Genomic DNA, 27073 nt, shown 5'->3' with positions numbered 1-27073 from the left:
TTTATCTATGCCTATACAATTTTGCCAGGAAAGACCCTTTTGTCAATCGTGGGATCTTTAACGTGCACACCCCAATGTAGTGTACACAAAGGGACCTCGGTTTTTCGTCTCATCCGAAAGACTAGCACTTGAACCCACCACCTAGGTTAGGAAAGGGGGGAGAAAATTGCTAACGCCCTGACCCAGGGTTGAACTCGCAACCTCTCGCTTTCGAGCGCAAGTGCGTTACCACTCGGCCACCCTCTCAGGTAGCAATATTGCAAAATTTAACCATTGCACAACAGGGACCGGTTGAGAAAGAGAGAGAGAGAGAGAGAGAGAGAGAGAGAGAGAGAGAGAGACAGACAGACAGACAGACAGACAGACAGAGAGAGACAGAGACAGAGAGAGAGAACGAGACAGACAGAGACAGAGAGAGAGAACGAGACAGACAGAGACAGAGAGACCAATTTTTCACAAAGTCAGATACACAGCTTTTAATCTTTTTTTTCGCAAGAAGGAAGAAAAGTATACTATATAGCCAAATAATATAATATAATACAGCTGGAGGGCATATGCAAAAAGAGAAATAGAGAGAGAGAGAGGGAGAGAGAGAGAGAGGGAGAGACAGAGAGAGATAAAGAGACACAGAGACAGAGAGGTCGAGAGAAAGACAGAGAGAGAGAGAGAGACAGAGACAGAGAGAGACAGAGAGAGACGGAGGGAGAGAGATAGAGAGACAGAGATGGAGAGACACAGAGAGAGAGACAGAGACAGAGAGAGACGGAGGGAGAGACAGAGAGAGACGGAGAGAGATAGACAGACAGACACAGAGTGAGACACAGAGAGAGACAGAGAGAGAGAGAGACACAGAGAGACAGACAGAGAGAGATAGAGAGAGACAGAGAGAGAGAAAAAAATGCACAAAGTCAAAAACACAGCTTTTAATCTTTTTTTTCGCAACAAGGAAGAAAAGTATACTACATATAGCCAAAGAATATAATATAATACAGCTGGAGTGCATATGCAAAAAGAGTGCGCATGGTCACTTTGTACAGACATGACACACTAGTAGTGCATAAAGACGGTTGTATACAGACTGTCATGAGGAGTGCACAGTGTATTATGTACAGACTGCATCGACACACCTGAGTGCACACGGTAGCTTGTATTCGTATGTGTGAGTGTGTGTGTGTGTGAGTGCGTGAGTGTGTGTGTGTGCGTGAGTGTGTGTGTGTGTGTGTGTGTGTGTTTGTATGTGTGCGTGTGCGTTTGTCTACACGTCTGTCTGTCTTCCTGTACGATAATGACGTCCTTCAAGCGCCATTGAATGTTATTACTGGGCACTTGATGACAATAATGCTTTCATCATCACTAATCATATAACAAAGAGTTTTTGTCTTGCTATCTCCAACTGCATGCTACTCATTTTAGAACAGTGCAATCGTTATAGCAACAGTTGTTATTCAAACAGCTACCTTGCCATTACTGTTATTTTCACAGCCTTCATTTGACATTTTATGAAAAGAAAGCAACAAATCTTGTAGATAACAGCTTATGTTCCTCTTAACTGGCAAACACAGTTATTGGTTAAAACTGTCTGGTGACTTATAAATTTGTTCTCAATGTTTATTCCAAATTTGGTAGCGCATTCCCCTTCATACCATGATCCTTGCTAGCATGCTATGAGTTGAAGAAACAGTGAGTACCAGCCGAAGTTGCACGTCACGGTTTGACCCAAATGAGCTGGGACGTGCACCGTGACATCGCGCATAGACGACCCCAGTCCTCGTCGTCATACACTGGCTTCGAGGTCTGAACATAGACAACAATCTTCCTCTCTAAGCCCTGGACAAACCGGCTGCCAGTTGCAATGACGTGGTCAGGTCCTGCCATGGTAGCTACATCTTTGACACCAAGAGCGTCGCCTGTTTCTAGAACTGTGACCGGTATGCCTTCATCTCTCAAACCTCGTACGAAGCCGCTGGCTGGGTTGGTCACGTTACCTGAAGCGTTATGCTCATCATCACGGAAGAAAGAGTCCCAGGAAAGTACGAGGACGTCCCTGTAGCGCGGCGGTTGTGGGTTTCTTCCTTGACATCGACCTGCCATCAAAAGCATTCAACGAATAAATTCGATAACAGCACTCTATTCATAAAGCTGAAAAGGCGATCCTAAACGGATCATACCTAAGACAAAATGCCCTTAGATTGTTTTCAAGAATATACCATAAGATTCTGTATTACAAACAATGTTACCGCGCAGGAGGACTGACTTCTTTTTGCAAATAGGAAATGTCGTAAAGCAAAAAAAGGAAACGAAAGAGCAGTCTTTGTGAGTGTTGTTTTGGTTACTTACCTTGAGTGACTTCCCTTGTGTATGTAGGTGGCACTTAGATCAGTTGTAAGTAGTGCGTGTCCTGGGCTGTTACGTTATAGAAGGTAGCGCTTCTGGACTACTTTTTGTTTCCAACACCGTAGAGAAACAGCGCCCTTAAGCGTACTCACACACTTTGATGTAATTGATAACAAATTAATGTCATGGTACCCCTCAAAATGGACGCACAAACCTCTTGTTGTTTCTACTGCTTCATTAAAAATGACATAACACAAGAGATACGCACGATACCAAAGCAAAACAACCTGTTCTGGATAGATAATTCATTTTGCGACATTTTTCAACCAAATTGGTTGCAATTTTGGTCAAGTAATCTTCGACGAAGCCCGGACTTTGGTATTGCATTTCAGCTTGGAGGCTTAACATTTAATTACTGACTTTGCTCATTAAAGTTGTCATTAAAATCGATTTTTCGCAAACAGATTTAAAATTGATTGCATTGTATTCTTCATCACATTCTGAATCTAAAAATATATACATATGTCATGTTTACTCTTAAAATGCGATCACAAATAACAAAAATAGATTAATTAATCTTACAATTAAAATGTAAGAAATCGATCCAAAAATTATTTCATCTTATTCTTTATCATTTCCTAATTCCAAAAACATTACCAGCTATTGTGTTTTCAGCGTAGCAATAGGGTCCGATATTTAGACGAGACAAGTATATAGCTATTCTGATGAACACGTGGGGGAATTCGGGGGCTGTGATTGGATGGTATCTCCCGATCATCAAAGCATATTGCTGCCAAAGTCGGCCATTTTCCGCAATATCCAAAAGCATATTGAGTAAAATGGCCGACGCATGGTTCCGGTTTACACATCTGTACCACGTGGCGATGTTTCTATCGACAACAGCATACACTAACAACTTAAAAAGCTGTTTCAACAACTGTGTTGTGAAATCGAATGCACTTGGAGTCAGTTTTTCTTCCAAAGTCAGAAAGCGTGTAGCTGCCGAAGTCGGCCATTTTCCGCAATATCCAAAAGCATATTGAGTAAAATGGCCGACGCATGGTTCCGGTTTACACATCTGTACCACGTGGCGATGTTTCTATCGACAACAGCGTACACTGACAACTTAAAAAGCTGGCAGTTTCAACAACTGTGTTGTGAAATCGAATGCACTTGGAGTCAGTTTTTCTTCCAAAGTCAGAAAGCGTGTAGCGGTGTGCATGTCTGCGCGAACATGATGTGCGTAAGAAGTTCGTCTGCTATCAAAACCTGAGATCAACGCATCGACGCAAAAACTGTCATTTTGTAAGTTTGGAACAACGAATCAAGGTCATAACAGCTATATAATCGCTATTATGTTTTCAGCGTAGCAATAGGGTCCGATATTTAGACTCGAACAAGTATAATGCGACTCGTCTTCGACTCGTCGCATTATACTTGTCTCGTCTAAATATCGGACCCTATTGCTACGCTGAAAACACAATAGCTGGTAATAATGCGACGAGTCGAAGACGAGTCGCATTATACTTGTTCGAGTCTAAATATCGGACCCTATTGCTACGCTGAAAACATAATAGCGATTATAAAGCTGTTATGACCTTGATTCGTTGTTCCAAACTTACAAAATGACAGTTTTTGCGTCGATGCGTTGATCTCAGGTTTTGATAGCAGACGAACTTCTTACGCACATCATGTTCGCGCAGACATGCACACCGCTACACGCTTTCTGACTTTGGAAGAAAAACTGACTCCAAGTGCATTCGATTTCACAACACAGTTGTTGAAACTGCCAGCTTTTTAAGTTGTCAGTGTATGCTGTTGTCGATAGAAACATCGCCACGTGGTACAGATGTGTAAACCGGAACCATGCGTCGGCCATTTTACTCAATATGCTTTTGGATATTGCGGAAAATGGCCGACTTCGGCAGCTACACACTTTCTGACTTTGGAAGAAAAACTGACTCCAAGTGCATTCGATTTCACAACACAGTTGTTGAAACAGCTTTTTAAGTTGTCAGTGTATGCTGTTTTCGATAGAAACATCGCCGCGTGGTACAGATGTGTAAACCGGAACCATGCGTCGGCCATTTTACTCAATATGCTTTTGGATATTGCGGAAAATGGCCGACTTTGGCAGCAATATGCTTTGATGATCGGGAGATACCATCCAATCACAGCCCCCGAATTCCCCCACGTGTTCAGCAGAATAGCTATATATAGATATGATAGGTTGTATTGAAAACAAGCTCAGAAAGTTAACAAGAATACAGAAAAGCGCGCTTTCCTGCTCAGCACAATACGCTACCGCGCTTATCTGGCGTGTCAATATCACTAGGTTTTGCACGTGGGAGGTGAGCGATTTCCTTCACGCGGGAATTGACGAAACTGTACTGTCTTGGTGAAAAAATACATTGCGTTTAGTTTCATCCCGTGAGTTCGACAGCTTGATGTAGTAATTTCGCCTTACGCGACTTGTTTCTCTTCTCAAACTCGTCAACACTGAGGATATTTGCAAACGGCATCTCAGACGACTTTACTGTTTCCAAAGGCGAGTTAAGCTGGCATTGAAATGCCGCTTCCTCATGACGCGTGTGAGTCTAAAATAGAAGTATTTTTAAATTAGAAAAATAACACAGTAAACACCAAGTTCCAAAGACTTTCGGGCCACGCCCTTCTTCAGTGAAATGAATGGAAACAAACAAAATAATATAATAAGTCTAAAATAGTAGGACAGAGTGGTGTGCAGAGAATGATGATGTTGTGGCAAGCCTTGTCAAAGCGTGAGTTTTCTTCCACACTCGAACAACTCTTCCTCACGGTCGTCCTACGACAAAGTCTGAAAAGCTACTGGCTGTCTCTCCATACAAGTTGGTCTCTTTCTCCTTTCTACCTAGTTCACCTCTGCCCTTCTGTCTGCTATCTATTCAGGACCTCCACCACCCTCGCGTTTTGAAGAGAAAAGCAAACATGCATTGAGAGAGAAAATCCGATGGGGTTGTTTCAAGGAGAAGGGAGGGGGAGGGGGCTTAGTGCGTGTCTATGTCACTGAGAAAAAAACCAGTGAGACATTACACCATAGGGCCTTTGGATTCAGGGAATTATAAAAGAAATACAACAGGACCATTTTTGAATCTATCAATGACATTTCTATTTTCATTAGAATTAAACACAAAATATTGAACAAGCTGACCAATTAATATTTTATGTCCGAGTTCAAATGCTATCCAATATGCTGGACGTCAAACAATGTTTGACAAACATTTCAATCAATTGAATTAAAAAACAAGAGGCGAAGCCTTCAAGGCTCACGTAAGAAATCGACAAACAGTAGCACAAACTCAATCACTCTGTCACACATACACACACACACACACAGTAAGCATAGGTGAAACTGTGCAAGAAAGGGAGACCCTGGATCTGCCAATTAGTCTCGGCCCGCTCACAATAACAATGACCGAGACTTTCAGTAATTCCTTTGCGTGACGTCTAACCCTCTTACGTCATAATGTGACGTCTTCAAATAGTTTCTATCACACACGTCAAACACTGTCTTTTGACCGAGACGTAATCTTCTTATGCGAGCTTTATCCATAGACTCGGAAATGTTAAAGTTTCTATCACACACACACGCACGCACGCACGCACGCACGCACGCACGCACGCACAGACAGACAAAGTTTATCATCGCATAGGCTACACTTACGTGAGCCAATGAGGTCACCGTAGTCTACCCTCAACTTTTATGGGGGAAAAACCCAGACATGACGTCATCTAAAAACTGTTATCGAAATAATGGGAACACCCCTCTGAAGATAAACCCTGGCAGATGTCACATGTACAATTTAATACAAAGTCGGTAGTTTCATGTAATCGTTGCACACACATGCGAACATGGTACCTTATTTGCATAAACCAAGACTCTTTAAATGGGAGCTGTACATTTTTAGAATAAACATGACATGTCTAAATATTTTTGGATATAGCGAATTCTAAAGAATACAATGCAATCATTGTAAAACCCCGGATATGACGTCATCAAAAAAGTCTGGGGATATCGTCTGGAAGATTTTGCATGAACACTTTCATAAAGATGTCTAGTAGTTTCATGGTAATGAATCACACACACACACACATACACACACACGCACACACATACACACACGCACACACACACACAAACACACACACACACACACACACATACGGACGAGGAGCACCTTAGGTACCGGTCATACGCAGACGGATCTGTGTGACTTCTGTACGTACGAAATCCACATTAGGTACCGTTTGGCTATACACAGTGTGTAACCCGTACGGACGAAGGCGTTAAGTACCTGTTTCCTATACACACTGATGGTTGTGTATAGTGTCAGTAAAGTGTGAATAGGTGAGGATGGAACTTAAACCGTCGATCACTTTACATGTATAACCTCAATTAATATGTTGCATGTTTTGCTTTTGATTTGTATGTTCCTTACTTTGTCATTTTGTTGTTTATGTTTATTTGCTTGTCAGTGCTTACTTGTCGATTGTTTGCTGGTTCGTTCGTTTACTTTGCTTATTTGTCATGTTGCTTTACTTGTTTATCATTTATTAGACATTTGTATTAGAAGTAAGGACCGGTTGTAAGAAAAGGCGTCACCTTAAACCTCTATCCTTGAAAAATAAAGTTCCATCATCATCATTATCATCTCTCTCTCTCTCTCTCTCTCTCTCTCTCTCTCTCTCTCTCTCTCTCTCTCTCTCTCTCTCTCTCTCTCTCTCTCTCTTTACATTTAGTCAAGTTTTGTCTGTGCCGGTGTGCGTGCGCGTGTGTAGAGCGATTCAGAGTAAACTACTGGACCGATCTTTATGAAATTTGACATGAGAGTTCCTGGGTATGATATCCCCGGATTTTTTTTTTTCGATAAATGTCTTTGATGACGTCATATCCGGCTTTTTGTAAAAGTTGAAGCGGCACTGTCACACCCTCATTTTTGAATCAAATTGATTGAAATTTTGGCCAAGCAATCTTCGACAAAGGTCGGACTTCGGTTTTGTATTTAAGCTTGGTGGCTTAAAAATGTATTAATGACTTTGGTCATTACAAATCTGAAAATTGTAAATAATTGTTTTTTTATAAAACGATCCAAATTTACGTTCATCTTATTTTTCATTATTTTCTGATTCCAAAAACATATAAATATGTTATATTCGGATTAAAAACAAGCTCTCAAAATTAAAAATATAAAAAATTCTGATCAAAATCAAATTTCCGAAATCGATTAAAAAACAATTTCATCTTATTCCTTGTCGGTTCCTGATTCCAAACACATATAGATATGATATGTTTGGATTAAAAACACGCTCAGAAAGTTAAAACGAAGAGAGGTACAGAAAAGCGTGCTATGCAGCACAGCGAAACCATCACCGCGCTAAACAGTCTCGTCAGTTTCACTGGGTTTTGCGCGAGCGGCGGACTACGGTCATTGTGAAAAAATCAGTTCAGTTTCATTCTGTGAGTTCCACAGCTTGACTAAAATGTAGTAATTTCGCCTTACGCGACTTGTTTTTTTGTTTTTTTTTTAAATTGGAGAAAACCGGTTTCTTTTTTTGTTGGTTTTTTTTTGTGTGTGGTTTGCATGGTTGTTTATACAAAAAGCAATTGAGGAGCCATAGATGGTTACTTTTTTTTTCTCCTTTTTTTTCTTTTTTTGTTTTTCTTATTCTCGTCCATCCGCTCCCTCCCACCCCCCTCATAATATTCACAAACGTCATATATCACTTCACCTCATCTCGACTTATACATTACTCACAATCTTCTAATGTACATTTTATTTTCCAATAATGATACTATTCAAATCGTATCTATCACCATACTAATATTTACTAATACACATTTTTGCAATCAAAATAATGTGATTAAGTACCTTATTATTTTGGCATATATTACTAGGTTGATAACCAAACAAGACATCGTGTTCTGAGAGGTGCAAATTTGATCCTGTATTTCTAAAAATATAATGGACAACATTTTCCCAAAAGCTCGTCAACTTCTCACATTGACAAAAAAGTGTTCAACATAATCAATGTGTTTACAAAATGTACATAATTTTGTTTCTCTAATTTTCATTTTATTTAATAATATATTCGTGGGATAAATATTATGTAATATTTTTCATTGTAACAATCGCAATCTTTCTTCTTTTGTACATTTGCTTGCTAACAGCCAATGACTGTGATCTAGTTTAACCTGATATTTATGTAACCAAAATGTAGCAGCGCAAGGCTCGCTCGCTTTAGACTGGACTATCAGCATGTGAATCTTTCTCGCGGAGGGGTTAATGATCACAGGGTTCCGTGTGTCAAGGTCATTATTGTGTTCGCCTGCTCGCGGGCTGGCTGTGTTTTTGCGAAGTGCAAGCGCTCGCACAGCAGTCTTCACTGCGCGGTACTCAAAAAATCTAGAGGGACTGTATCCTTTCTTTGTGCACAGCTGGTTAAAAGGAATCATATCTCCGTTAACCCAAATATCTTTCACCATATCTAAATACGCTTCTATCCATTTTTTTAAATATAAGCTTTTATTTTTATAAACCACTTTTATATTGTTCCACAAACATTGATCGCCAAAGCGATCTTCTCTCTCATAAATCAATGCTTTATTATGGATTCATTTTAAGAGAACTTCTGTCTAAAAGTTTGATCGAATGCATTCAATACCTTGGTTTTAGTAGTGTTGTGGCTTTAAAACAAAGTAAATTTCTTCCCAATACCTGATAAAGACTTAACGGAATCGTTGTCCACGGTTCATGTTTTTGTTGTTGAAGTTTTGCTGCCCATGTCAGTAAAAAAGAAGTCTGCATATCGTGGACGTTTATCATGTTAATACCACCTTCTTCCACCACATTACACAATACATTTCGTTTAACTTTTTCAAAGGCTTTTGTATTTGAATACTTCCTTTTCCAGAGAAACCTGAACAAAATAGTATTCAACTTATCGAGAACTTTAACAGGGGCAAGAAGCGCCTGCATAACGTAAACAAATTGTGAAACTAAGAAGGACTTAATAATACATAATTTGCCGCTTATACTTAAATTTCTTCTTGACCATCTGCAAATGATTTGTTCAACTTTTTCAAGTCTTTTTGGACCAATTTTCCATAATTTCAGAGGCCGGGATGTCATTTTTAAAACTGACTAATTCCCATGATTTTAACCTGGGTATTCCATTTAATATCGCAATATTTCTCTTGACAGTTTTTACGCGATCCCTACCACATTGCTTCCGTTTCACTTTTATTTAATTTTAAGCGAGATATATTGGAAAAATCATCAATAATTTTCAAACCCGTTTCCATGTCGTTTTTATCTTGAAGTAAAACAGTTATGTCATCGGCGTACATAGCCAGTTTCAAGATACGCGATGTTTGTTCTGCAAAACCTACATCTGGTAAGGCAAATCCTTTAATATTGGGGTGACTTCGGATTTGTATTGCTAATAATTCTACACTTATTTCTTCCGAAATCCAACCCATATAATTTATGCAGCTCGTGGTGTTTGTCATTAAACCAATATGTAATGCTATATTGCCCTTTTAACTTCTCTTAAAACTTTAATCCATTTAAATTTTTTTTCGCCAAAACCAAATTTTTTAAAGGACCAGACCACATAGTCTTTTGAGATGGAATCGTAGGCTCGGGCGTAGTCAAGGGCAAGTAATATACCTGCTTGATTTCTTTCATTAGCGAAATTAATGACATCATCAATTAATCTAATCAAGTTACTTGCCTTTCTTCCCTTAATACATCCTGTCTGATCTTCTGACACGAGGTCAGAAATAACACCAGATACGCGCTGCGATAAACATGTCGCCAGCATGTTATAATCTGTATTGGTTACAGATATAGGGTTTCCAATTCTTAAGGCTATCTCTCGGCAAATCTTTATCCTTATGGATCAACGTGATAACTGCTCTTTTCTGAGTATCTGACAATTCACCGACTCTAAATGCACTTTGAAGGGAATTAACCACCATCATTTTTACTTTAGGCCAACATTTTTTCATGAAACTTGTAGTCAATCCGTCTAAACCTGGTGACGAACCATTTTTTAATAAAGACAGCGCCCTGCCGATTTCTAACACGGTAAAATCAGTTTCCAAACCATATTTTCGTTCGTCATTTAACTGAGGAATATTTAAATTAAGAACTTTACTTTCAGCATCCTCCTCAACAAAATTCCCATTTTTATCAAACACGTTATTGTAAAATCTCACTTGCTCCTGTAAAATTCCTTTTTGCGTCGTTATTGAGAGCCATTTTCATCTATTAATCTGTCCATAAATTTTCAATCAGCTTTCACTTTTTCCATATTTAAAAAATATAATATCACTTCACATGCACAATTCTATATAACATATTACAACCAAACACAATAGCAAATAAGCAAAAAAACTCAGAACATGGTTTGAAAGGGTAGCTTTATTGGTCTTTTTTTTGAACGAATGTAAGGATCACTATATCCCGCCAAACCGCAACACGGTGGCCTAGTGGTAAGGCGTCCGCCCAGTGAGCGGGAGGTCGTGGGTTCGAACCCCGGCCGGGTCATACCTAAGACTTTAAAATTGGCAATCTAGTGGCTGCTCCGCCTGGCGTCTGGCATTATGGGGTTAGTGCTAGGACTGGTTGGTCCGGTGTCAGAATAATGTGACTGGGTGAGACATGAAGCCTGTGCTGCGACTTCTGTCTTGTGTGTGGCGCACGTTAAATGTCAAAGCAGCACCGCCCTGATATGGCCCTTCGTGGTCGGCTGGGCGTTAAGCAAACAAACAAACAAACAAACAAAATATATCTCGCCAACTAGAGTTATTACGGCTTGTTGATTTTGCCAATACAAAAGTCTTTTTTTTTCTCACTTCATTGGTGCAAACAGTGTAATATTGTGTTGTAAATTCTATTGTTATGCGATTGTTGTTATATGTGTAAGCATAAGAGAGAGAGAGAGAGAGAGAGAGAGAGAGAGAGAGAGAGAGAGAGAGAGAGAGAGAGAGAGAGAGAGAGAGAGAGAGAGATTTCACTCCATCAAAGTATCTCCTTTTGAATGCTAAATATAAGTCAGGGAATACGTCTAAAAATGGCCTCCAAATTCCAGGAAATATGTATATTACCTGGATATTTTAGGGAATATATATTATATTCATTGAGTGAAACAGGGAATACGTATAAATCAAATCTCTTATATTATTAAAAGCTGCATCAAAAGGTGTGCAACATTGATATCGGGACTACACAACATAGAATGTTTATATAATGGGTGGTGGTGGATAATGCTGTCTGGATTAAAATATAAAAAGAGGTAAACAGGTGGCGAACTGTTAAGTTTCACTGACGGTCTAGTCTTCAGTGACAATGCAAATAACAAATCAGAGGTGATTCTTGCTAAACATCAAGCTTTTATTTATTCGTATGAATTTAGCAATGAAAAACGGATTGACAATTAAGGGTAAAGAGAGAGGGGGGGAGAAAGAAGGAGGGCGAGATAGAGGGAGGGGGGAGAGAGGGAGGGGGGGGGGGGAGAGAGGAACGGGGGAAGAGAGGCAGGGCGAGAGAGAGGGATGCGTGGGGCTGGCGGTGGGGGTTGGGGGGGGGGGGGGCGTGGAGAGGAGCAGCTAGTCGTAGAGCGGTTCGACTCGCGCAGTGTTTATACATTACACGGTTCGCGTGCCATCAATTAGCACGTCGTCAAGCAGGTAACCCGCTGAGAAACCTACTGGAGAGCTAGAGAGACAGCTGGACGCATTCCTTGTTTATGGTCAGCAGATTAATGTACTGCCACACTGAGATTGAAGTCGCAGAGGGTTACATCGGACTGGGTGGCCGAGTGGTAACGCAGTTGCGCTCGGAAGCGAGAGGTTGCGAGTTCGACCCTGGGTCAGGGCGTTAGCAATTTTCTCCACCCTTTCCTAACCTAGGTGGTTGGTTCAAGTGCTAGTCTTTCGGATGAGACGAAAAACCGAGGTCCCTTCGTGTACACTACATTGGGGTGTGCACGTTAAAGATCCCACGATTGACAAAAGAGGTCTTTCCTGGCAAAATTGTATAGGCATAGATAAAAATGTCCACCAAAATACCCGTGTGACTTGGAATAATAGGCCGTGAAAAGTAGGATATGCGCCGAAATGGCTGCGATCTGCTGGCCGATGTGAATGCGTGATGTATTGTGTAATAAAAATTCCATCTCACACGGCATAAATAAATCCCTGCGCCTTGAATATGTGCGCGATATAAATTGCATAAAATAAAAATAAAATAAATAAATCCCTGCGCTTAGAACTGTACCCACGGAATACGCGCGATATAAGCCTCATATTGATTGATTGATTGACATCCTCATATAGTCACAGTATACTGACACCAGTCCTAGCATGATAGAGCGGCTGTCACTATAGGTGTCTCTCTTTGTGTGTCTGTATCATATTACTTGTGATTAAAACAAAAAATGCCTGATGGGAAACAAATAGAAAAAAATGTTATGACAGAGATTCCCCTGTATTTCCGAATGTCATTTCTACAGTGACGCTTTGAATAACGTCTTGATAAAAGTTGGTTGACGTGAAATGTGGCTTGAAAAAAAAGAGCATTAAAACCTTTAACGTAATGCAACAAGCAGAGAATGCAGAGAATATGGAATATTAGCTGTCATAGGGGTACGATACCAGTTAATCACGTTTAACCGAATGTTTGGAGATTCGAGAGTGGAGGGTGTCATTATTGAAGAGAGAGAGAGATGGAGAGAGAGGAGAGTTGGGAAAAGAGAGAGTGTGTGTAAGAAGGTGAGAGACAGAGGGCGATGGGGAGAGGTTGAGTGATCATATGAGGGGTGTTGTCAATATTAGAAAGATAGAGGGGGAGAGAAGGAGAGAGAGATGGGAGGGTGAAGAAAGAGAGAGAGAGTGTGTAAGATGCCTCCATAAGAGATGTAGCCTAGAATAAAAGCAATGTCCCTCGATGCATGTATTATTTCTCTTAACGAGTATAAAATAAGTTATGTAAGTCATTTTTCGTAGGCCTAATATGAAAACAATAATGTTGAAGTCTGAATCCAGTGTCATTATTTTGAACTGTTTCGGTCTATACATGTAGTCTGCTTAAAGCAGAACGCTTCCGTGTAGCATAAGTATGTAGAGGTTACACGCCGAGTCTCAGTGATTATCAAAAATAATGGTCGAAGTTAGCGGATCATGAAAAATGCGAGCTTTAGCGAGCTTTTTCATGACCGCGAACTGAGACCATTATTTTTTATAATCACTGAGACGAGGTGTGTAACCTCTTTATTCCTCCTTTCTTCAGTTATTCAAAGAAAAGAGGAGTTTTTTTGCGAAAGTTTGATCGAATCCTATTCTCTCAACCAGTCAACCTGCGCAGGCGATCGATTAATGCGCGGTTGTATAGTTCCGTGCAAATTATTCCATTCTGTTAACACTTCTTGTCAGTTTTCCTATTTTGGGCTAAAATCAAGTACACAGATATGCTGTTATTCTGCCGTGGCGGCAAAGGCAGATATTGTGTGTTCTGTATATGTTTTAGTATCGCTTAGGATAATGTTTTTTCGTCAAATGGGACTAGCAGACGAACTTTTGCACCCGTGTTCCAACGTTAAAAACTGTATGAAGTTCAGTTTTCTGGGGAAAATAGTGTATGAAACCCCTTTATGTTGTTTAAATTGATGAGATGTGTGCATTTGGTTGCGTGTGATCTGTTTATTAAATGAAATATTGTTGAAAACTGACCGTCGGATTGCAGTCTGTTGTCGAAGGAACTGAGTGAAAAGAAGGGGAACTACTCTTGTCGCTAGACAAAGTATGAGTTACTTGCCTTGGGAAATTGCTTGTGATGAACGGCTTGACGGCACGGCAGATGAGATTCAGAAAACAACCGAACTCATGGATTTTATATGGAGATTCATGTGTTCAGGCCTGTAGTTGTTAATTTAAATGCGGTATGTTTGTATTGTTTGCTCCAGAGATGTATACTTCGTACATTAGAGCGTTCGGAACTTTTCAGTCGCAAAAAGTAGTACCGAAACAGAACAACCTCTCAACCCATTGCACTATCGAGGATTCAGGCTGTTGCTGGGTCGTTATTTGTTTGGTTGCTGGGTCATTATCGAAAAATAACTACCCCTACAAGTTTACAGAGGTAAAGAAGCAGAGGGGGGAATAAATATCTTTCATGTTCTCTTGGGACGGGCCTGGGAATGTGTTACAAACTAACGCTTGCTTATTAGCAAGCCCAGTCAGTTCTGTACGCGAGTAGTGAAACATGATAGCGGTCAGTGGATCAGTTACCAACATTCCTACTGACATCTGGTAGTGATTTAGTCTTGATGGTGATCGGTGCTTTCCTTCGTTAGCCACTGGACTTGTCAGTTACATTTTGACGATTATCTGAGCGACCCCTTTTACAGAAAATTCAAATAGCAACCGAACCCATTCATGGAAGATCATATAGGATGTACATTAGGTCCCTAATCACGAAGACGGTCACCTAGAAACTCGCTCAAATATGTGATTTTTCTTGATACATTGTTAACTAATCTAAAAGATTGGAGTTTTCCTAACAATACACACACACACAACGTATTCGTTTTGATAACAAAAATAATGATATGGCATGTATCAATAGCCGGCATGTGATAAAGGGGTAACAAAATAATAATTAACAAGTGACCATAAGGATCCTAATACTTTCCGTTTATCATCTCGTGCTGTGGTTGTTGTTTTATTATTTAAAGTCTTCTTCATCGAAATGATAAGACATCTCGGGCTGATTGGTCCTGATATGGCTCAAAAGAGTCGGCTGGACCGAAAGCAAATATCAAGTAAAGTATCTGGGGCTGATAGAACATATAGACCCTAACGGGTGTAAAGTGAGCATATATATTAAAACCCTTCCTGGCCGGATAATATAGTACCTAGGGTCACCAAAGTTCAGAGCTTCTCGGCATCGACTCCGATGAGCATGCTTCCGAATAGTGGTGTCACCAGTTTTATCAGTTTTGGAGAAAAGTGGGTGCAAACGAAAACATTTAAACCATGCCTGACGGGATAATGTTGGCACAAGGATCATCAAACTACAGAGCAAATCAATATCAATCACCACAAACTGGGGCCTTAATTTCGGAGAAAATAACTGTGTCCTTACTGGAGACAATTGATTTTGTTTGTTTGTTTGCTTAACGCCCAGCCGACCACGAAGGGCCATATCAGGGCGGTGCTGCTTTGACATAGAACGTGCGCCACACACAAGACAGAAGTCGCAGCACAGGCTTCATGTCTCACCCAGTCACATTATTTTGACACCGGACCAACCAATCCTAGCACTAACCCCATAATGCCAGACGCCAGGCGGAGCAGCCACTAGATTGCCAATTTTAAAGTCTTAGGTATGACCCGGCCGGGGTTTGAACCCACGACCTCCCGCTCACTGGGCGGACGCCTTACCACTAGGCCAACCGTGCCGGTTAGACAATTGAGTACATGTATACGAAATAGCATTTCCTGACGGGATAATTTTGAGTGACACCAGGGTCATCGATCCGCAGGACATAATTATGAGCGTTTATTCCCATGGACCTCGAGCTCATAGCCAAAATGAGTTTCAATAGCTTTACCTATTTGGGAGAAATGAGTACATATATATGTTAGTCATATTGAGAACAGACATAAGTCAAACGGGATAATTGCACTATGATCAACAAACTACTTTGTTTGAATGCAAATGTGTTGTTTGTCCCCCAGAGTAGAGGGTGGACGTTTGCGTTTGTTCCGGTCAGTCTATATGTCACACAAGTCACTAAAATATCACTCACGCGAACTGTCAAGACGCAAAATAGATAAGTTGGTAAATTGCTCTCCTAACGTGACAAAACGAAAGTGTCTGAGACAGGAGATCGAATCCCATTGGCGTCGTTAATTTAAAAAAAAAAGCTCACTGGGTGACGCAGGGGTTTGTCGGACCTGTTCTTCTTAGGGGTTGGGGAGGGGGGAGGTGTTGCGTTGTTGTTGTTGTTTTTTGGGGGAGAAGAACATTGCAGTTATGATAAAAAAAAATTCTGTCAATATTTGTCCCGCGCTAATCTGTGTGAAATCGCTTACCGTTGCCAATCATAATTCATATATTAATACAGGTACTGGTAGCCTCAGTCACACGAAATTGCTAATTTCTGTGGTACTGGGCAACTTTCACGTTATTCCTTTTGCATGGGCATAGTGGAGGCCACCTCAATCAGGACTGGCTGGGACTAATGTGTTTATTTTTTTTAATTAAGTGGGTTTATTTGAACATTAAATAGTTTTACCTACCGCCGGATGCCCTTAGGCACCCCTGAAGCTCGACATGTAGCCGTCCGGGATAAAACTGCCCGAGAATCCAATAAACACTTTAGACAACACAGTATCATGTCAAATCAAGTTCACTCTCAAACCTATCAAGTTATTATTGTTGTTACTTATTGGAATGGCAAACGGAACATCCATTGCCTATGGTTTTTGTAATGTCATAGCTGTATTTCTCCCTGAAACTTTTGCAAATTATTAGTAGGCCAGTTGGTTAGGACACTCTTGCTTCATCACGTTCTAATCACGCACGTTCGAATCCACGCGGTGTCACTTTTTTTTCTCCCTTTCCCCTACGCTACATTACTTTTCAGGGAATGTGTGCTGTTCATTGTTATTTTATTTTACTGATACGTTTTTTATAATTTAAATCGTCATCCAGCGGGGACGTTTGCGATTGTTCCATTCCGTAAGTATGTATGTATGTCACAATATAGGAACTGCGATAAATCCTGAACGGCTAAGTATTTTTCAACCAAACTTTGTAGGTAGATGTAGACACACAATAGCCTATTGCGTGCAACATTTATATTGGATAGGTCAAAGGTCAAGGTCATTACGGGGCCCGATGGTCAAAATACATAATCAGCCATGTCTCCCAAAGTTCTGGGAATATTTCAATGAAACTTTTTTTCATTACATACTCTGAGGACGGGTCTACAAAATAGCAGTTAAAAATTACATAATCACAGCAAAAAATGTTTTTCTCAGAAAATCGAGTTGAATTTTTTCTTCTTTTTTTCCCCCTTAAGTTGAAGGGACTAATGTGCTGCGTCTTCATGTTTAATTTCATTTAAAAAAAATGGTTGGCTGGTTCCAAAGTTATAAGGGTTTTAACCATCATATTTGTGGTAATCATATGACTGATAGTTATAAGGCTTCGCTGATCAGGGGAGCTAATCTACTCCACTGAATCACCATCGCTTTGAAGCTATGAATACAATAATAAATCAGTCATGATTCAGACAAGATAAGTCGACCATTGCAACAATAATAGCAATTGATAATGGTATGGATTCGCATAGACACTTTAATATCCACACCATCAGTGATTAATGAAAATCATAAAACATTTGTTACATCCCGTGAGGAGCACGAGTATTGCTAGTGATAATAATAATAAACATTTAGAATCCGAATACTTCCTAATGCAAGGAGCCCTAGTCGTTTACATAAACCGAAGATGCGGAGGTAGAACTTTTCTCTCCCTTCTTCAATGCTAGCGTTCTTGGCCAGGGCACGGTAACTTGATACCAACACGAAAAGGAACGCTGAAACCATGGTCCTGTGGCGCCGCTAACCCGTAACCGGTGGTCAGCATCTGAGTTACAGTGCTAGCTCGGCGAAGCCACGGCGAAAGGGCTACGGCTGTAACCCGATAACGGCACCGGCTGATAACAAGTTCACGCTGATATCAATGGCCTTCCATCTGAGGCTCGGGCACCCCGCTGCACCAGCCTCTCCTTTCACCTCTACTTCTGGTGGCCCAATCGGAGGTTCCTCTGCTAGCCACCGATGCTCTGGTTGCTTCAACTTTACGTGATATTTGACATCCTTGACCTCTGATAACATCTAGCCTTGTGTAGAGCACTTGATCACAAAATCAGGACTATTATAATTAAGACAAGTACTATACACTTATAACTTTTTTCATATTTTTTTCTTGCTGTTTATTTTTAGTATTATCACAAAACCATTAATATTACAATTAAGTTCTCATGACCCACAATCTTGACAATAACTGAAATAATGACATCAGTGACTATGCCTTGAAGCTCTTGGACAACATTCAAGTGTGTGATATTTATACTGATATTACTGACTTGAAAAATAACTGTGAAGTAAAATGCTTATACTGTCTTAATATACTGTTTAAAACGTTCGCCAGAGACGTTTCTGTTTAATTTTGGTAGCACTTATTTGAGCCTCGTGCTTTTGTGTTTCTTCATCTTGCCCTTTCTATTGTAATTCGGACTGTTGGATAAATATGTATTTAAACCAAAAGAAGGCGTACTTCTCTTTTTAACTGTCAATAGTTCGATGAAACAACGCATCAGTTCAGGCGCAGTCAAGTCCAGACAAGCCCCTGTCAGTCACTCCAGTACACGCGTTCGGAATGCACGACAAGCTTGATACGGTTAGTTAAACACTTCCCCTCCGCCTTTGGTAACTTGACATTGATAGCGCGGCGGGGAGGTAGCTCAGTTGGTAGCGCGCTGGCTTTGTAGCCAGTCGGTCGCTATCAGCGTGGGTTCGATCCCCACGTTCGGCGAGAGATTTATTTCTCGGAGTCAACTTTGTGCAGACTCTCTTCGGTGTCTGAACACCCCCGTGTGAACACATGCGCACGAAAAAGATCCCACGTTCACAGCGAAAGTCTCAGGGCTTGGAAAACACGAAGACACGCATGCATCATCTCTCGTCTCCGATTATAATGATCGTATTTCGATACTTTGACGAGACAAACCCAATGCTGGTGTGTCGAAGAAGACAGCCACAGCGGGCTTGTTCGAATCAAAGTATCACACCATAACTTCAACGTATTACCAATACCTGTCCCAATATAGACCAGTTGGTCTAAGAGGACGTTAAACCCTAAAAGTCAGTCACACTGATAGCCGAAGGCGCAGCTCCTTTGCCCAGTCCATAAAACAAGAGGCACATACAATACACGCACAGGGGTAGAGGAGACGAAATAGGTGAATAAGAATAATCAGATATGTAATAGTTTTACTGCATTATAACAAACATTTAGGTGTTAATGTTGCTATTTTAAATTAAAGCCATGCTTTTTTTTGTTTAAACTGTGGCGTCATTTTCTGGTTTTGTTTTTGTATCCGGGGTTGTAAGAATTTACATGACAAATACAGGCATGTGATCATGCAGCCGAGTTGCAATGAGAAAGGCAACACAGATTCAGGCAGTTCGAGTTCATCATTAAAATTGTCTACTGTTGGTCTTTGGCATGGTGCGTGTCAAGACCTCACAGTCATGCTGGGAAGAAACCCTAGGTAGTGGAAGGTTACCGCTGTTCTCCCCTCACACTCTCTGTATCTCTCACGGTCCCTCTTTCTCCTCCCCCCCTCTCTCTCTTGTATCTTATAATAAATTTAGAGTACAAATATATATATATCTCTTTCCCCCTATCTCGATTTCTCTCCCTTTCCCTCCTCTCTCTGTTTCCCTCTTTCCTCTATCAATAAATTTAGAATACAATTTTTTTCTCTCTCTCTCTCTCTCCCTCTCTCTCCCTCTCTCTCTCTCTCTCTCTCTCTCTCTCTCTCTCTCTCTCTCTCTCTCTCTCTCTCTCTCTCTCTCTCTCTCTCTCTCTCCCTCTCTCTCCTTTTTAGAATGCAGTGAACGTTTCGACATTTATAATTGTTACAAAACATGTTTGGAAAAAGAGAAATACATTGAATTAATCGAAGATATTAAGTACAGAGTTGCTCTTACTCGTTTCCGCGCAGGAGTATCCGAAATCAACGCTCACAAGTTTCGGAACACACCAAACCAAACGACAAGAAACTGTCCTCTCAGTACAGCTGATAAAGAAGATGAACACCATGTTGTATTTTTATGTCCTTTTTATCAAGACCTTCGAGCAAAGTATTTAACAATCTCGATCTCTAAGACGCTGCAACAACAACTTGTGTATTTCTGTGGCAGTAATGAGGATAATTTGATGAACAGCTTCAGCAGATTTGTGTTCTTCATGTTACAGAAGAGACGAACCCTTAGAAATCAGGTTCAGTGACATATGTCATCAGGGTCTTAATGTATTTGTTTAATGTTATGCGTGACTATAATTTATAACTGTGCAGATACTAATGCTGTTATTTTAACCACTATTGTAAGGGGCTGTGGCCTTAGACAATTAAAGATTTGTTCTTGTTCTTGTTCTTGTTCTTGTTCTCTCTCTCTCTCTCTCTATCTCTCTCTCTCTCTATCTCTCTCTCTCTCTCCCATAATTTATTGATAGTGATATTAATAGTATTCCTTCTCCCCTCACGCTCTCTGTATCTCTCATGGTCCCTCTTTCTCTCCCCCCCCCCTCCTACCTCTCTCTCTTATCTTATAATACATTTATCTTCTCTATCAATAAATTTAGAATACGATATTATCTCTCTGTGCCTCTCTCTCTTACTGTCGTTGCGCGCGCACGCTTATTATGAGATAAGGGAGGTAGAGGTAGGGGGGGGGGAGAGGGAACGTGAGCTAGAGACGGAAAAAGTGAGGAGAGAATACTATAAATATATATTATGTAATAGAGAGAGAGAGAGAGCGAGAGAGATATAAAAGAAAGAGAGAGAGATGAGAGAGAGCGAGCGAAAGAGAGAGAGAGAGAGAGAGAGAGAGAGAGAGAGAGAGAGAGAGAGAGAGAGAGAGAGAGAGAGAGAGAGAGAGAGAGAATTGAATTGAACTTTATTTAACAAGGATTAAGATTTAAGGCTACGCCTTTTCTTACAATCTGTCCTTGGGACGCATAGACACACAATAATATAATTAAAAAAAATAAAAAAAATATAAAAAAATAAAAAGTTAAAAAGTCAAGGAAGTTGGAAAACTGCAGCACGTGATAATAAAGATGACGATGATGATGATGATGACGATGATGATAATGATGAAGATGAGGCATGAAGAGCATACATATGTGGTTATTCATAAAATCAAATGCATACTATGCAGGTAATAATAAATACAAGCTGGTAGCAATCAAACATGTAGCAATGATGAGAGAGAGAGCTGAGAGAGAGAGAGAGAGAGAGAGAGAGAGAGAGAGAGAGAGAGAGAGAGAGAGAGAGAGAGAGAGAGTATGTAAAGCGCTTAGAGAACGTCAAGCGCTATATAAATCTCCCATATAAATAAATAAAGGAGTGAGAGAATACTATAAATATATTATGGAAAAGACAGAGAGAGAGAGAGAGAGAGAGAGAGAGAGAGAGAGGGAGAGGGGGGGGGAGAGAAAGAGAGAGAGAAAGAGAGTCAGAGAGAGAGAGAGACTGACACTGACACAGTTTAATTGAATATGGGCCTACAGCCCCTTTCAATGGGGGGGGGGGGGGGGGGTACACATAAATCACAGGAAAAAAAATAGAAAACATAATATTTAAACGTATGCAAAATACACAGTGGTTTGTTCCAAGCATTGCTGCTTTCCTCTATCAATAATCTTGCACATCAATGCTGCCTAATATACACATACAACCGAGAGAGAGAGAGAGAGAGAGAGAGAGAGAGAGAGAGAGAGAGAGAGAGAGAGAGAGAGAGAGAGAGAGAGAGAGAGAGAGAGAGAGAGAGAGAGAGAGAGAGAGAGAGAGAGATGCCTAATAAAGTTTGTTTTCAGGCCTATTCACTTCACTATTGGTCATTCTTTGTAAAAGATTGTTTCTACTCAGTTATTTACTGTCAATGATGCTTGAGACACAAGAGAACGATTGCTGTTATTTTTAAATCTGCAGTGATAACTTTTAGGTTGTGTGTGAAAAGTTGGTTCTGTACGTATATTTCATACGTTAAGTACCTTTGAAATTCAAACCGCTACTACTTGACAAAATGATGAGCCTTATTTACAAAAATAAAGGATCGTAGTTCTGTCTATGAATGTCTGAATTGAATGTGCTGTCCCGATATACAGGTCGAAATAATATGGCCACCAACATCTCTATTTCTGTGTAATAAAACCTTGGAACCGCAGGCGACGTTAAGTACCGCTATGTCCGTACGGAAAGCACTAAGTACCGCTATGTCCGTACAGAAAGCACTAAGTACCGTTGGTCAAAACACCCGACTACTCCCAATTAGGGCTATGTTTCTACTCAGTTATTTGCTGTCAATGATGCTTGAGACACAAGAGAACGATTGCTGTTATTTTTAAATCTGCAGTGAGAACTTTTAGGTTGTGTGTAAAAAGTTGGTTCTGTACGTATATTTCATACGTTAAGTACCTTTGAAATTCAAACCGCTACTACTTGACAAAATGATGAGCCTTATTTACGAAAATAAAGGATCGTAGTTCAAACTAACATGCCTACATATAAACATCATAAACAACACACAAAAGTATTATGTACATGGGTTTTAACATCGCAGGTACTTAGCGCGGTACCTAGTGCAGCCAAGGTCTATGCACGGTACCTAAGGCCCTCTCATACGGACATGCCGGTACTTAGCGTCAGCCTCGCACACACATACACACACACACACACACACACACACACACACTGGAAGCTCACCATTTTTCCCAACGTGCAAGGTAACAAGGGTTCTGGCGACCTCCTTCCCGCATGCTTCACATTCATATGTTTCCTGTTGTGGATTATGTCCTTTGCCACGATGAGTCACTTCTTGAACAGGCGGACCATCAGCAGGCAGCGGAGTTGAGGATTCCTCATAACCCTGGACATTCCTTCTCTCTCCTAGAGCGCGGTGCTGAGCCACGTGACGTGTGACTGACGGTGGTGTCCTCAGGCCAGTTCTCAGCACAGCCGCGGTCAGCAATGGAGGTTTGAAGTTGTGGTACATTGAGGCAGCCCAGAGGTGTAACCCTGGCCCCACACGCTGGCTGAGCTTGGTGCAAAACTCGGCAAAGTGAGTTTCGCTGTTACTGAAAAAACCCAAAAAAGCTTTACAAAAATAATAAAAACTCCGTTTATAGATATGTTGCAATGTATGTAAGTGCATTAGATACAACATTGGCTCGAATTTGTTGGCCAAATTTCATTTAAGACAAATTAATAACTTCTTTATTCATAGCATTTGGATGAGGCATGTGATAGGACAGATAACGTATCAGAATAATTCCAGTGTAGACCTTGTACTTAACATGCATCCATGATGTAACTCACTCGGTATAATCATCACAAGCTTCGTCCACGATGACAAAGACTTCACCTGGTACTGACTGACTGAGTTCTCTCAAAGCCTTGTTGAGCTCCATCGGCAGATCATACATGTGCAGGTGAATCAAGTGTTGATCCGCCATCTCCTTCAGCTGATGAGCGATCATGTGTGACGCCGCCTTGTTGCCCTCCCGTGTGCTCACGACATGCACTGGTTCTCTTTTGTTCTGAATCCAGTCGATTGCTTTCAGAATGAGAACAAGGGATTTTCCTGTACCAGGAGGACCACAGACGAACACCAAAGGAGACAACTCGTTTTGCAACACGTCCAGCTGAGTAGGATGCAGTATAATGTCAGCTGGGGCGAATCTGTTCGCTGTCTCTGCGACCCCTTCCCCTGGCAGGCGGAGATCAGAGCATTGGGCTTGTGCCAGGCGGGGCACTGCTGAACACGGCACAGTGACTGTGGTTGCAGGCCCTCCAAACCTGGAACGGTTGACAGGTGGAACATGTCAGAAAAGTGCAAGATTAAGAATAAACCCTGAGATTAGACTGTATAGGTAGCAACAGAGATTATCAAGATTTTCGGACAACAAGTCCTTGAAATATCTCTCTTTTGCTTTGCCTAAAAGCATTTACAAATTTTTTAAACACTTATATCTTCACGCATCAAACACAACATGACGCAGTAGAGTTTCATCCACCCAACCATCCACTACCGCCCCCTTCTCGCCCTCCACACATACGCACACATACATAGACAAACGTACCGTGACACGAGGTCCACATAAGTATCATCCGTCATGGAAGGGTCTGGCCCGTCTCTTTCAGCACACTCTCGCCACCACTGGGCAGGGTTGCTCACATCATCTTGTGTAAGACACAGGGTGGTGGGGTCTGTGGTTGGACTGACCAGCAGACAGTCACATAGATCCTGACATAGGAGAAAACAAACACATACAATATGCAGTTTTTACTGCAGTTGATTTGCTAACCTCCACTGAGAGAGGCACATTTAAAGTTGCCTCTTATCACTTGTTCACAATATTTGGCAAAGTAAGGTTCCAATTCCCCCTATATCCCCATCCCATCTCACCAGTATTGATCTGCACTGCTTGTATAATGTGTCTTGGAGTCATTTCAAAGTGTGTTTACAAAAGAGAGACCATCCATGTTATAACTAGACCATATATTCACACGTATGTATGTCATGCAAATGACGTCAAGGGGACAAGCTATCTGATTGGATAAATATGCGGAACTACTTTTGCAACAACGTGGCGACTTCCACGAATTGTTTAATAATTATTCCAAAATCGTGAACAGTTTCCTGAGCAAGGAACTGTACAACTACCGGTACTTCTTTGTAGAACCAGCATTTGACAACACTTCATGACACCACATGTGAGTTGCTGATGTAGTACGACTACTCTAATTGAAATGTGTGTTCACAAAAACCAGAACAGAAACACTCAGAAACACTTTGTATCATTTTTTGTGTAAGTGCAGATACCTCTATAAGTGTTACGAGTTATTTTACTGACACATTTACCGTCCAGCTCGTGAGTACTCGGAAATTAGTTAGGTTGCCTGTTTTGTTGATCGCAACAGTAAATTCCCCAACATAAATTCTGGTTCGTTGTATCAACATGAAGTCTTGGGACTTCCAATTTATCTAGACTGTTACAACTGAAATGATGCACGATCTAAAAAAGAAAAACAAATATTTCCTAAAAAATATATAATTATATTCGCAGTTTCCACTACAATTGTATTCCTTTGGGATGAGAAAATGTACGCACCTTCGAGTTCTACTTTCCCACCATCATTTTAGACGAGAGGTTTCTACATCTAGCTTTGCAAGGACAGGTTGGACGATTAGGCTAAGCCTAAAACCTTTATCCTTATGTAATACAGTTCTGAGTTCTAAGTTCTGAGTTTACATAACGTATGCCATATCCGCATTTTCCAACCCCACTAATACTAAATTCCCTGACCCATTATTTTTGCCATTTCTGTAACAGAGAAATAGAGTTATCTTTTCTTGTCTTGGTCCACGCTTGGTAAGGTATCTTCGTTTCTATTTTGTTAATGAACCCCGCTATGAGTGAAACGTGAAAATGATGACAAGGGTTTCAGGCGTATGTCTGACTGGAAGAATGCTCTCACTGCTGGTTAAACCTTGGTGGCTCGCTGATCTTTACAAGATGGACTGAACAGCAAGGACGCTGTATTTTCATTGACGGCACCTTGAATTGCTGGTTAAGCCTTGGTGGCTCGCTGATCTTTACAAGATGGACTGAACAGCAAGGACGCTGTATTTTAATTGACGGCACCTTGAATTACTGGTTAAGCCTTGGTGGCTCGCTGATCTTTACAAGATGGACTAAACAGCAAGGACGCTGTATTTTATTTAATTGACGGCACCTTGAATTACTGGTTAACTGCTCATATGCGGAGTCATTTCGGGGATCATTAAAGTCTATAATGCAAACGTCTGGTGGCTGAAAAACATGCCGCTGTAGGCTATCCTCGCGAACAGCAGTTCAATTTTGTTTGAAGAAGTTCCCAAGGAGAGAACGTTTGCTCAAATAAGGAAACCAAATCTGTCCTTCGTTGGCAAAAAGTTAATGACAGCCTAACACACAAATTTTAAAGACATTCAGTACAACAATGAAATAGAACATTCCAAAAACGCAGATAACGGGTTTTATCTACACCCTGCTCTACATTCCGGGAATGTTAGTTGAGAAATCGTACCTACTGGTCCTCTCTGTGGTTATAGCACCATACACTATCGCACGCAAGTACACGGGACAAGCGGTATTGATATTGACCAACCTGCTGCAGCTTGAGATTGGCACCTAGAGCTGTACGCAGTTGGGCCCTGGTGATGTTGGGCACCATCAGCGTTGTCCTGATCCTGGGCTTGTTCTGATCGTGTGACACTAGGTGTTGGAGCACGTCGCGTGCCTTCTGCATCTGCGTAACGGCTTGTTGCACTTTCTTTGCAATGGTTTTCTGCTGATCCACCACTGACATGTTAGCCGTGGAAACACTGTCTCCAAATGCTTTGAGCTCACATGCTAAGATTCCGTACCTTCTGTGAATAATCAAAATGTCAAAATCTCCCTCGTGTTTCTTTTGTTGTTTTAAGATGGAGTCTTTCGGTTTGGGTGGTATAGGTTTGTGGGTACAAGACAGATTGTTCAGATACTCGTTGAACTGGAGCTGTGAAATGACAAACATGGCTTGCCCGCGGGACACCTGGTGTAAGCAGCTCAGCACCCGATTATTTGCAGCGTCATCACGCGCGTCGCTTTCCTGGCTCAGAGGCTGTAGGACGTACACAGTGCGCCCTGCTACCTTCTCTTCATCGTGTTGTGTTCTGTTCATGTACACTGCAGGCACAAAGTAGGACTGTGTGGAGAGCTCCGGATACCACTGCTGAACGCGCTGATTGCACATTGCCAGGTCGGGTTTCGCTGCCATGTTGACTGTTGGCTGCAGACAAATAAGA

General features: G+C 41.1%; 1 protein-coding gene across 1 annotated transcript; it reads right to left on the bottom strand.

Annotated features, from left to right (window-relative positions):
- Nucleotides 1-1297: 1297 nt before the first annotated feature.
- Nucleotides 1298-27073, bottom strand: LOC138955194 (uncharacterized). Its single transcript, XM_070326853.1, has 5 exons — nucleotides 26395-27073; nucleotides 24324-24487; nucleotides 23560-24039; nucleotides 22948-23318; nucleotides 1298-2084 (listed from the first exon to the last, which is right to left on the bottom strand). Exons 1-5 carry the CDS (start codon nucleotides 27043-27045, stop codon nucleotides 1705-1707), a joined length of 2046 nt encoding a protein of 681 aa, XP_070182954.1. The 5' UTR covers nucleotides 27046-27073; the 3' UTR covers nucleotides 1298-1704.

Source organism: Littorina saxatilis, unplaced genomic scaffold (genome assembly GCF_037325665.1).
Source record: "Littorina saxatilis isolate snail1 unplaced genomic scaffold, US_GU_Lsax_2.0 scaffold_193, whole genome shotgun sequence".
Classification (NCBI taxonomy): Eukaryota; Metazoa; Mollusca; class Gastropoda; order Littorinimorpha; family Littorinidae; genus Littorina; species Littorina saxatilis.
Note: the sequence above shows the minus strand (reverse complement) of the source record. Positions and strands in the feature narration are given on the sequence as shown.

Excerpts from the sequence above, each read along its gene's own strand:
- LOC138955194 (XM_070326853.1), bottom strand. The coding sequence starts at position 27,045 with ATGGCAGCGAAACCCGACCTGGCAATGTGCAATCAGCGCGTTCAGCAG. Across the intron at positions 24,488-26,394 it reads CCAATCTCAAGCTGCAGCAG|GATCTATGTGACTGTCTGCT; the intron begins GTTGGTCAATAT and ends CTCCTATGTCAG. Across the intron at positions 2,085-22,947 it reads CTTGCACGTTGGGAAAAATG|GTCGATGTCAAGGAAGAAAC; the intron begins GTGAGCTTCCAG and ends TTTTGATGGCAG.